Here is a 13,580-nt window from a genome sequence, read left to right on the forward strand (position 1 = left end):
TCTGTATCTTTCAGGGCCTATGTGATATTATGATTTGTAATAAGGAATATATATTTGATCTTTGTACTTGTTCCTGGCACAGCGCTCCTAAAACCCTGAGGATTCCCTAAGTGATAAGAGAGGAGAAGGTGTCTTATGTTGACGAGATGACTTTTGGAAAGCCTCTAAGGTTGGGCGCTGGGTGTCAGGAGGACCAACCTTGCGAGTAGAGGATTGGAACTTCCAGTCCCGCGCCTGAATCTCCAGGGGTGAGAAGGGCTGGAGATTGAGTCAATCTTCCACGGCCAACGATTTAACCAATCATGCTTATGTAATAAAGCCTCCATGAAAAAACAAAAGGACAGGGTTCCGAGAGCTTCTGGGTTGGTGAACACAAACACGTGGAGTTTTTGGGAGAGCGGCACACCTGGAGAGGGCACGGAAGCTCCGCACCCTTCCCCACACATTGCCCTACGCATCTCTTCCACCTGGCTGTTCCTAAGTTAAGCAAAATGTTTCTCTGAGTTCTGTGAGCTGCTCTAGCAATTTACTAGAACCCCAGGAAGGGATCATGGGAAGCTTCCATCTATAGCCCATAGGTCAGAAGCGCTGGACTGGTGATTGGTGTCTGAAGTTGGGCGGGGGACGGGCTTGTAGGACTGAGCCTGAACGTGAGGAATACGATGCTACCTCTGAGTAGATAGTGTCAGAGTTGAGCTGAACTGTAGGACACCCAGCTGGTTGGAGAACTGCTTGGTGGTGTGGGAAAAAACACACACAGCAACTGGCGACAGAATTGTAACCTAGTACTTTGGCTTGTAGGAGGCATCAGAAAAGTTAGTTGAACTGAGACAAATGTTGACATAGATCAAAATGGCCTACAACTGACCAACAAGGGTAAGTATAGCGTATATTTTAGGAATAAGAGAAATCATTTGAAATCAATTATATACACACATATGTAGATTTATATGTATATTCACTTATATTTGTAGACACTGATACATACAAACAGATAAATAGACCATTTGAAATCAATTATATATACATATATGCATATATGCAATTATATAGATATGTATGTCCATATGTACATATATGTATGCATATATATGCATGATATATACATGATACACATATATATGTCATATCTTATGATTACTAAGAATAGTGAAAGTAACATTCAACTTGGGTACTGAGACACAAAATGAACTTTCTGAGAGTCCCCATCAACTTTTATTAAGGCAAAGTGTGGCCCCAGTTTCTGTTCTGTTCTATCGGCTGCATGACTCCCTGGGGGCAAGCCAATTCCTGTTGATGGGCCTCATTTTAGCAACTGTCAGATGAGAGAGTGCAGCCTGGCTCCGCCTTGGATGTTCAGACCTTTATCTCTACAAGGTGTGCAGGGCTACGGCAACAATATGAAAAGCCTCTCACAGTCTGTGTCATGCCCTAAGGCCAAGGTGCTCACACAACACTGCAGACACCAGGTGTCAGCACATCCTGCTAGTCACAGGCTGGGTCCTGACCCCGCGGTCCCAGCCACTCCTGCATCCCACTCTCTAGCCTCCATCTTTCCGTCTCGCCTTCAGACTTAACGTCCAGCCACATCCTTCCTAGTCAACCACGCCTTCCCTTCACCCCTGCTGTGGGTTCCCTTTGTCTCAGTTACATCAAATCACCCCGTTTAAACATCCCCTCTGGATCACCTTCATCTTGAGAACACCTCTGTTGGCTCCATCGACAAACTTTCCTTGAATCCATGGTAAGATTTTTTTTATTAACTGATAATAATAACAGCTACATTTTATTTTCCCAGGTATGTATGAAACACTGTGCTACAGGCTTCACCATCATGCTCCCAAAAACCCCAGCAACTGTAGGCAGAAGAGATTATTAGCCCCATTACAGTAAAAGGAAATCGAAGGCTCAGGGGTTGAAGGGTTTGCCCTGGCACGTGTGGCTCTAAAGTGGACGAGTAGGGTTTTAAAGTGACTATCTGAGTCTACGTCCTTCTGCTGGAGGACCTGCCCCCTTAATAACCAGATTCCTCAATCTAAACATTTTTCCACTTTCAGTGACGTTAAAGGAAAACAATGGGAAGATACCACAAGGACTTTTTCCTTTTGTGTTTTAGAACAGCCTAGGGATGCCCTGGCCTCAGGGCATCATTAGAGGATTACTTATAATTTATACTCTTCTCTTTTTGGTAATGACCAAGACTCTGTGGCCTTTAGATTCATACTGAGCACGAGGGCCTAACCTCCCCCACTGTACCCACATCTGCATAGAAGCAGCTTCCTTGTGTCCTGCACCCAGTTCCATGAGCAGATCTGACGCTCTGTTCCACTTGTAGTCACCTGTTCAGGTGCCTGTCCATTCTGTAATGCTAGGATCTTTCTAGAATGCCCAGGGGAAGGATTGCTCCTAACTGAGGTGTGCTCAAAGCCTGTCACAGTCTGTCCTAGGAGATAAGCAGTTAACTCAGATAAGACAAACCATCAGTTTTCTGGAGAAACTTTCCCCAAATCACCTTTTTAAAAAGTATTAAAAAAAGAAAACACAATGGTATGCAGGTTACGCCTCCATTTCACGTGGAGGATTATTATTTTTTCTTATTCACAGAATCTAATCATGAACATCTAGCTTGGAAAAGCCAATAAGAAATTGTTTCGCACCTAGAGAAGCAGTATCTAAATCATCTATATAATTGAAACATGTTTCCATATAATGTGGCTACCAGAGAACGGATTTATTTAAAAAGAGAAGAAAAATGTATAATTCCGTCCCTTAATTTATGAGACAACATCTCGTGTTTGAACAGCGTTGGTTTTACGTCATCTAAGTGCTTTGATTTCACCTGGCTGTGCCTTTGAAACCAAATCGATCTGCTCTCTATGGCACAACATGGTCTCCAAACCTGGCCCGCAGCTGTTTCTCTTCTGATCTTGGCCCGTTCCTGCCATCTGCCACACCAGATTGCTCATTATCCCATAAATGCCCCTGCTCTGTTTGGGTCCCAGTGATATTGGTCAGTGTGATACCTCTGCCAAGGTTATCCTTCCCTACCTTTATGGGTCCATCCAGAAGTCGGTCCTTCCCAACTCCTCTCGTCCTTCCAGATCTCTTTTCAGAAGCCCTTCCTCAACAAAGCCATAGGGCTGCTGGCATGGGCAGTGCTGGATGGTCCCACTGCTCCATCTGATGGTCATCTCATTTTCCACCTCTACTGTATTCATGTGACACTTCTGTCTCCCTCAGAAGACTGGAAGCTCCTCCAGGGCATTAAGGCAGCCTCTCCTCCTCAAGGAGGTGTCCCCTGGGACCAGCGTGGAGCAGAATGCTGCTAAGTAAACAACTCTATGCATAAAAAGCACTGCTTATTCTAGCTAACGGTCATTGAGAGCTTACTATGTGTCAGTAGCATTCTAGGCATTCCCTTGCATAATCCATTCAGTCTCTACCACAAATCTATGAGGTAGGTACTCTTACCATCTGCATTTTACAGGTGAGGAAATGGAAAAACAACCTGGTTAAACAACTTCTCTAAATCCATGCAACTGATAAGTGTCAGAAGTAGGGTTTGAACCTAGAAAGTCCAGAGACTGCAGCCTTCCCACTACTGAATTCTGCATCTCTAGACACAGCAAGCCTTTTCTATTTCTGTTTCAGAGATAAATGGAACAAAAAATCCAAGTTAAATAATTTGTCCTAACAAGACCACTCAACTAACGAGTGTCGAAGATATTATTAGATCCCAAATGTTTTGACTCCTTCTTTTTCAAGGTATCATATTTCATTGCCTAAACATATATTTTTTTTCCTTTTTTTTTTTTTTTACTCAGAAATACATGCAGGTAATTGAAACTACTCTGGGTGATTGTATGCAAATATGACTGCAAAAAGTTCCTCTCGTTGCTGTACACACAGAGGGTGCCCCATGAAGGAGTCTAGGATATTTTCCCTCCCATTGAAGCTGGGTTGGCCTTGCCACTGGCCTTGATGAATGGAATATGGGAGAAGTGACCCTGTGCCAGTTCCTGAGCTGGCCCTTAAGAAGCCTGGAAACTTTTACTCTTTCTCTCTGTGAGCTGGGCTACCATGTAAGAAGTCGGACTACCCAACTGGAGACAGAAGCTCAGCAGTCCCCTTTGCTGGTCCAGCCACCCTAGCTGAGGGATCAGACATATGAGTGAAGACATCTCTGATACAATGATCTTGGATACTCCATCCTCCACTGAGATCTAGCTGAAAGCAGCAGGCGAATGACCCAACCAAGCCCAGACTACTCAAAATATCACAAATAAATTGTATAAGCCACGAAGTTTTGGAACACTTTGTAATGCAACAATATCTGACTGAAAGTAACATAATTGGAAAATTCACCTCGAGGAAGAAATCACAAATGCTATATATTCCTCACCCTTGGAGCCATCTTCTTGTAATTATTACTGGCCTCTGTGTTAGCATTCTGTTCCAAATATCATGCTCGAGTAAAAATCAAGGGCACAACACTTGCACCACAATTATCCCTGTGTCAAACTAGACCAAAGAAGAAAATAGCTTTCTTCCCCCAAAATTGCATTTCATTTTTCTTTTTCTTGTCTTGTACAGCATCACTACAAGTCCTTCTCTTCCCAAGGTGATTGCTGGGCTCTGCCAGCTATTGGATGCCCGGCAGTCCTCTGTCCTCACAGCAGAGGCCTGTGCTCCCAGAGAAGGCTCAGCCAGAGACAGGAACTGAGCTCATGCTCTATAGTCACAGGGGAGAAGCTGAGTCCTTGTCAGGAACCTGGGGATGGCTTTCTTTAGGTCAGCTGGGCATTAGTCCCACCTGATTTCCAAGTCCCACCGCAGGCTTTTGACTTGTCCCTGAGAACAAGACCCACTGGCTTCACACCCCTGGTCATCTGACCACTCAGTCGTCAGACTGATTGGGTACTTGCTTTGTGCCAGTCCCTGTCCTGGCACATTTACATTTCTGATCTCTATAAAATATAAAACGTCCTTTTCATTTATAATCTCTCAGACGAGAAATCTACAGAAAATGGATTTTTACACTCGGTTTTCAGGGGAGGAAATGAAGCTCAAGCTGCCAATGCCTGGGATCACGCAGCTAGTTCTTGCAATGTCAGGGTTCAAATTCTCTACTCATTTGGTCACCTCTATGAACCTTCTCCTGGAAGAAGTTGGGGCGGGGAGGGGGGGCGACACAGGCAGAAGCAAAGGGAAACTGGATCTACACAGGGCGTAGGAGAACGGGTGATCACAAGTCTCAGACGCCTCATTGCTTCCCCAGAGAGAGGAGGAGAGTGGAAGAGAAGAAACACTTTGGAAATGTGGTGACTGAACTATTATTTAACACTTAACTCTGCCCAGAGTCAGAGGAGAAGCAGGTGGTCAGCAGTATCTTTCTCTTTTTCGATCACAGGCTCGAGTCAACCTGTGGCCATAAACCATCAGCCTCCCCTTGATGTCCCCTGAGTGGTCTGAGCAGCCTCCTCCACCCCACACCTCCCACACCTCCTCCACATGGAGCTAAGCAGACCACCGCATCTACACTCCCAATTTGTGGGTATTCAACTGCATGCAGTTTTACTCACTATAATATTATTGCCAATAACAAAGTGGTCTAATTACCAAGGTAATTCTAAATGAATTTTATCAAAGGTGGCTGTGACCAGAACTCTCAACTCTACTGGATTTTACTCCTCTTATATTCTTGGGTACCTTTCTTTGTATAGTTAAAGTTAAGCAGGTTTTCCATAGTTCTGTCTTTTTATCTCCTTATTTTCTCTCCCCTCCATCACTAAGTGCTTCTCCTTTTTCTTAGGGTCTAGCTGATCTATACACTCTCCCAAATTTACTAATATAAATATTACTACTAGAATATAATCTCCATGCCTACTCTTATTTCTTATGTAATAAATTTTACATTTCTGACTCAGTACTTTGTTACACTGAGTACCTGCTGGGACCCTGGATACCCACTAATACTCCAGCCTCCTCAGATTACAGCCTGAATTGTCCTTGGTAATCCTTCTCCCCAAGCTGGGAGTGTTGCTTGTGACTCCTTGTCATGCATGGAAAGTGCTACCACAACTGCCTACTTATTCAGACCCCTATATCTAGCTGATTTGGGGATTCTCTTTGACAGCAGGCTTGCTTTTACCTACTTGCTGGACACCATTTCCCATCCTCTGCCTCCCTGACTTGACTTTAGCCAATCTCCCACAGCCAGGTTTGTCCCCAAGTGCCAGCTGCTCCTGGGAAAGTATGTTTTCCTTCAGCCAGTTTCCCCTTGCAACAATGTACACACATGGCCACTCCAACAGTGGGTCTCCATTTCCAACATTCACTCCTCCTCCAACGTTCAACTATGATTCACTGAGTGCCTCTATGTACCTTGCACTCTGCTGTGCCCTGGCATACAGTGATAAATGAAGGTTTACCAGTGGGGAAGAAGCCCCCCACTACCATCCTCCTGCTCACCTGTCTGCCCAACGATGGAAGCGCTCAATCTGTGGGGAATCCTTGAGGACACCTTCAAGGTCACTCGGATCTGGTAATACCTAAGAAAAGAGCAGAGGACAGGCTGCTGAAGATCAGACTTCTTATTGTTTGCTTTTTCTAAAAATACCTAGACTTAATCCTAAAGGTCATAGGGAACCATGAAAGTTTCTAGGCATGAATGATCACCTGGTATCAAAGAGAGATTCATTCTGTCAGCACAGTAGGGGAGGGATGGGATGGGGCCAAGCTGGAGACAAAAAGTTGAGTTTACTTGAGATCATACTAGACACATACAAGGTTGGTGGTGATGGGAATGGGAAAAAGGAATAGATAGGTCACATGACACAGGTACATTAAGAAGTGTGATTTTTCTTTCATCAGAAAAGTTCATTTTATAGGAGCTTTAATGCATGGTAGAAAATCTGTACATGAATTGAGTTGCTATTACGTTGTGACACAGACAAATACTTCCTTTAGAAAGACAGCAGCTGAGTTGCTAAACCCATAAGTATTGCCAAACGCTTTTCTCAGATTATTTCTGTGCCTTTATTTGGAATATGTCATCCCCATTTCCAAATTCCATCATTTCAGAACATCATGCAGGTTCCCAAGCTGTCATTAAACCCTCTGATCTGTCCTCTTTTGCTACAGGTGCAGAAGCATCTTTTGAAGTTTTGTGCCTTGCAATTAATGACCCTTTTGTTTGCAAGCACTTGGGAACATTTCTGGCCTCATAATTGTTCTCCCTTTCCACTCATTTCAAACTCATTGTGAAATGGAATGTGAATAAAACAGTGAAACAGAAGTAAAATAGACCATGAACATATCAGTCTCCCATGGCTCACTGAGCTCACGGCTGAGGAATATTCTGCTATTGACTCTGTTGCACTCTGAATATACTCATAGAGTGTTTCTGTTGACAGCCTCATGTTCGTGTATATGTTGAACTGAGGAGAGCACTGGGACTGCATTCATGTTGCTTGAGTGACATCATTTGAGAGCTGTGTGTCTTTGAGTACATCACACAACTTCTCTGAACTTGTTTTTGTATCTGTAAAATGAAGATTTAAAAAAAAAAATAGTAACTGTCATGACTTCTACATCCAGGAAAGATGGAGTAGACATACTTTTCCCTATTCTTCCCACTAAGTACAACTAAAAACTTGAAACAATATATATAAAACAAACAAGAAAATTCTTAAAAGTTGAGAACAAAGCCAACAGTCTAGGGACCTCAAGGTCCAAGGAAAGACATGATAGTGAGTTCTCAGCATTTTCTTTTTGCCTCATATATCCCAGACAGAAGCCAACCATCCAGAAATGCTAATGGCTGCAGACAAAAACAAACCCTAACAAAAACACCTGCTTTCTCTAGACAAACATCAGGCAAAGGGCAGCCTAGCATGATCAAAAAAATTTAGACAATAGTAGTTCTACTCCACCAAGCAATACAGAATACAGAAAAACTGTGGCCTCTCCTCTACCCACACCAGCAAAGGCCAAGTGAAACCCCAGATGTCCACATTGCCAAGCTATAATGAGCCTCCTTCTCTCACCTGGCAAGAAAAGGCCTTGAGTAGGAAGCCAGATTTTCACTACTAAGGGATGGTGATGAGAACCCCGCTGCCCTGGTTTAAGTGGAGACCATGAGGGGAGCCTGGATCTCTACTTCCCCAAGCAGTAACAAGGGCACAAATATACCCAAGTGATTTTCAACAAAGTTTCAAAAGCAATTCAGTGGAGGAAAGATAGCCTTTCCAATAATGGTCCTGAAGCAACTGGACATCCATGAGCAAAAACAAAACAAAACAGAAAACTCAAATTAAATCTCATACCTTATATAAAAATTAACTCAAAGTGGATCATAGACTCAAAGGCAAAATGTAAAACTGCAAAAATTTTTAGGAAAAAATAGAAGAAAGCTTTGAAATCTAGAGCTAAGCAAAGAGTCTTAGACTTGACACCAAAAGCATTATCCTTTTAAAAAAATGATAAATTTGACTTTAGCAAAATTAAAAGCTTTTGTTCTTTCGCTCTGCAAAATGCACTATTTAGAGGATTAAAAGACAATCTACTGGGTGAGAGAACACATTTGCAAATCACATACGGCTGATCCTCATTATTTATGGATTCTGTGTCTGTGAATTTTCCCAGTTGGTAAAATTTATTTGTAACCACCTACAATACTCATAATGCCTTCAGGGTCATTCACAGACATGCACACAGTGGCGAAAAGTTTGAATCACCTCATGCACGTGTTTCCACTTGAGGTCGAACAAGACAGCACTCTACCTTCTTTTTTCAGCTCTCAGACCATAAACAAGGGTCTTTTTACGGTCTGTCTAGTGCAATATATTTTGTGCTTTTTGTTGGTGATTCTGCTATTTAAAATGGCCCCAGTGTATAGCTAAAATGCTGGCTTGTGTTCCTAAATGCAAGAAGGCTGTGATGTGCCCTACAGAGAAAATCATGTGTTAGATAACTTTGTTCAGATATGAGTTACACTGCTATTGGTCATGAGCTCAATGTTAATGAATAGAATATATATACACACACACACACACACACACACACATATATATACATATATATACATATATATGTATATATATAATGCAGTGCCTTTAAACAGAAATGCACCTAAAACAAGGTTATGTATTGATCAGTCAATGAAAATGTTGTGACTGGAGGCTCCCAGGAAGCTAACCGTGTATTTTCCGTAGGAGCAATAGCTCGTTTTACGAACACAGTTTTCTACCATCGTGAAATCCACAAAAGAAGCACAATAATAAATAACCACGAACACCATCATCTGTGTGACAGAGACTGAGGCAGAGTGGAGGCTTCCTGCCCTTTCTGTAGGACGCAGCTGCCACTTAGCAGTAGTTAGTTACCACTGTGCAGAGATGTTGGCTGTGTAATGCTAGATCTTTCGGGTTTTCAGGGAAAGACAGAAATTTGGATTTTTTTTTTTTGAGGAAGATTAGCCCTTGAGCTAACATCCACACCCATCTTCTTCTAGTTTATATGCAGGAGGCTTGCCACAGCATGGCTTGATAAGTTGTACAGGATCAGAAGTGGCAAACCCTGGGCCACCAAAGCTGAGCTTGCTAACTTAACCACTATGCCACTGAGACAGCCCCAGAAATTTGGATTTTTAATAAAAGATCTTTAAAATTTCAAATGTCAGTTCATAAGTCAGTGACAATGACAATAGCAACAGCAAAAACAATTAGCAGCGGCGAACAATAAAGCTCTGTGTTGACAGAATGAAACACATTTGCAAGCTGAATCCCCACAGGGCCAATAATTGGCAAACTCTGATTTACACAAATACAAGATGTCACTTTTAGTGTTTCTTTAATAAATGACCTATGCATTTCAATAATTTCATCATCAAAGGAAGAAGCACAGATCCCACCACCACCACCAGCAGCTGTAATATTCTAAGGGCTTCTTCTCTGAACATGAAATGGGTCAATCATTGCCCGAGGCTATGCATCACTCTTCTATCATACTGTGCTTGGAGCTGTGACAGTTATGCTTAAGATTTATTAAACATCACTGTGCCAGGACCGGTATAAGGAACTTCCATGTACGCGATCCTGTTTGATCCTCCATAAATCCTGTGTGAGAGAAAGCACGGTCTCAAGTGTTAACCAAAGAAGATATCGGGCCATTGGAGACGGAGATAGCTAACTACTTGTCTAAAGTAGTTAAGCTAGCAAAGGGCAACCAGGATTCTAACCCCAGAAATGAATTTCTTCCCTTTTTCTTTTGTTTGCCTGCTACACCTCACAAGAGTCGCATTTGTTCCATAAATTAAAACCCTTTACAACCAATTCCAAGGACTCTCTGAATTCTTATTCCTTAGAAGCACTTGGTGCTACTGAATCTTACTTCAAGGAATTAATCACCTTGAACTTCAGGTGCTTTACAGGCACATGTTGAAAGAAATAAGTTCCAATTAGGCTGACTCAATTGGGCTCTGTCCTGATTAAACAGAATACTTAAACCACTCTCGTAATTCTCTTTTGTCTGATACGAAGTTTCTGCCTGGCCATAAGTCCATAAACCATACGTCATACACAATATACGTCATATCATTTGATCCCTTCAGGAAATCTTTGATGCACTTATCATGATGTCTATGTTAAAGGTGAGAAAACTAGCCTCTAGAGATGATGGGAGTTGTCCAAGTTCACATATTTAGTAAGAAATCTTGGCAAATCTCCAAGAATGACCTTATTATTTCACATGTGACTATCCTTTAATCATCTTAGAGCCACCTTCTTCCAGCTGGGGTCATTCAAGGAAGACACTATGAAGAAGGGATCATTTGACTCAAATCCTTAGAGAATGAGCAAGTGATAGGAGAAGATGGCAGAATGAGTTCCAGTCAGAAGGAAGAGAGAAGCTAAGACCAGGAGTAATCGAGACTTCAGAGTTGTCTAGATTTGCACAGGACTCCTTTTGGGAAATAACAATAAAAATAGTCATCCTCTATTGACTTCCATCTGTAAGAGTGGCACTGAACTATGCCCTTTATACAATGTGGTGGGCAGAATAACACCCCTTCCAAACGACATTTCTTCCTCATCTTCAGAACTTGTGAAAAAGAATTAAGGATGCTAATCAGCTGGCCTTGAAATCAAGAGATTATTCTGGATCACCTGGGTATGCCCAAAGTAATCAAAAAGGTCCTTCTAAGTGAAAGAAGGAGACAGCAGAAGGAGAGTGACAGAGTAATGAAGGGTAAGAAAGACTCTACCAGCCATTGCTGGCTTTGAAGAGGAATGGAGTCACCAGCCAAGGAATGTGGGTGGCCTACAGAAACTGGTAAGCACAAGGAAATGGCTTCCTCCCCAGAGCCTCCACAAAGATATGTAATCCTGCCAACATCGTGATTTTAGCCCAGTGAGACCCATTTGAGACTTCTGACCTCCAGAATTGTTAAGATAATAAAATTATGTTGTTTTAAGCAACTAAGTTTGTGGCAATTTATTACAGCGGTAAAAGTAAATTAATGCACAGAGGCTTTCAAATTTCCTCCTCATGACAAAACTAATAGACAGGAATAATCATCCCCAAGTTAACAAAACGCAAACTGTGAATCAGAGAGTTTAGATAATTTTCACATAGTCACACAGCTCGTTAATGGAAAGTTTAGGGATTAAAATTCAGGGCCATTTGACTAAAACCAAGCTCTTATTTGGGGAGTCAAAGCCTGGTGAATTAAACTTCATAAGCTGATCTCAACTTCCCCATGACTCTTTTATCACCAGAAGCCCAGTCACATTCACTCTGATCCACTTTGATCACTAATGTATTTCCCTCTGTTTTCTCAAAAGCACCTTGAGAATAAGAGCGCTACCTTTTACTTCTTTTGTATTCCTTAGAGCTTTTACTGCTATACTAAGGGGAGAAAAGCATCTAATTTGTTCTCAGTTGATTATAGAAATATCCATTACCACCAGCTGCTGGAGGAGACAAGCCGTGTCCTGCCCATCTCTGTATGTGCAGTAATTAATGTGGTGCTGGCACACAGTTGGCATTTAACCTATGCCAGATGAATGAATGAATGAATGAATGAAAATTCCAGTAACAGAGATTCCTTCAATAAACCGCAGGGTTCTATGATCTAACCCCAACATTCACAACTCTGTGAGTGACTAAGAATCCACATGCAATTTTTATAAAACTAATAAAATTTTAAATAATATTCTATAATGGAAACACAGAGATCTATGACATTTTATCACAATCACTTTCATCTCAGGTAGATTATGAAACAAGTGCTCTGACCCAGGGATGTTTGACATGATCTAAAGCACAAATCATTGTGTTTGTGAAAAGGTTAAAACTGAGACCGAGTCAGAAAGTCTACACCCCAAAGCAAGTAGGCAAACTCAAGCTAGTAACTTTCTTTCTCTGAGCCTCTCTTTCCTTCTGGGTGGTGACAGCTGTACTAGTCTCATAGAATTGTTATAAGTCATGAACACATCAGCGCATATAAAGCCCTTAGTGTGATGATCCATCATCATATTTCATTAAAGAAAAAACATTGGTACTATTACCTAAGAAGTGTATGAAACAGACATCCTTCCCCATCCATGATCCCAATCTATCCTCCAACCTCACAGCTGGGGTGATGGTCTGGGTAGGAAAATGTTCAGAGATGCCTGTGGCACATAGTACTTAATAATACAAAATGGCAGACACAACATGTAAGGCTCTGCTGTTACATGGTTATGCCTACTGGCTGGGAAAAAATTCTCTTTCTTTGAGTCTTCTGAGGCAATATAACATAATGGTTAAGAATGTGAACTCTGAAACTCTGCCTATTACTGGCTGTGTGACCCAGCTGAAAATGGAAGACCAGTTGATCCTAGAGTGAAACTCTCTGGACTAGCAGACAAGCAGGGGAAGTCCTCTCAGTAAGAGAGGCTTGGTGTTCCAAAAAAATCAGAAAAAAAAGACCCAGAAAATAACTTGTACATTTTTACTATACACTCATAGACTGATTCATCTGTTCTGACAGTAACCACCCACCATGACAGGACTACAAACCATTCTGTTGGATTTTATTGGCCTCAAAAGCAAATAATGAGATACTTTTTCAAGAAAAGATCACTCTAATAATTCAGTAAAACTTGTCTTGGTATTTTGACGAGGTCAAAACACAATACTTATAATAATTCAGCCATATTTCACCAATGTTTACTGTGATGATGATCTTCATTCCTTTATCCCCATCTCTTTGCTAATCTGGAAGGGTCTGTGTGGCTCACACTGTGAACTGTCTGCTCAATATCCACGATCCCCTCCTTCCTTACAAAGAAAAAACAGATTTTGTCAGGGAAAGTAATGTGCCTACCTGAAAATACTCATCCCTCCTGATTCCCTTGCAGCTAGGAGAGATCTTACGATCAGCTCCTTGCTAATGACAGAAAAGCATACATTGCCAGATGGGGAAAACAGGAAAGCTTTTGAAGGAGAACCCTCCACTTCATGACCCTTGGGCTCTGTGTCCTTTCTCTGACTTCATCTTCTGACTTGATATGGATGCAATATAATAGTGTGAATTA

General features: G+C 41.9%; 1 protein-coding gene across 2 annotated transcripts in view; it reads right to left on the bottom strand.

Moving 5' to 3' along the window:
• Nucleotides 1–13,580, bottom strand: part of FAM135B (family with sequence similarity 135 member B) — a 282,611-nt gene that overhangs the window by 132,501 nt on the left and 136,530 nt on the right. For both annotated transcript variants that reach the window (XR_011493402.1, XM_044781144.2), the window contains exon 3: nucleotides 6,472–6,551. Coding sequence is in view for 1 of the 2 variants with exons in the window: in XM_044781144.2 (XP_044637079.2) it covers nucleotides 6,472–6,551 (80 nt within the window). In the remaining variant the exon portion in view is untranslated. The remainder of the gene's footprint in view (nucleotides 1–6,471; nucleotides 6,552–13,580) is intronic.

Source organism: Equus asinus, chromosome 12 (genome assembly GCF_041296235.1).
Source record: "Equus asinus isolate D_3611 breed Donkey chromosome 12, EquAss-T2T_v2, whole genome shotgun sequence".
Lineage (NCBI taxonomy): Eukaryota > Metazoa > Chordata > Mammalia > Perissodactyla > Equidae > Equus > Equus asinus.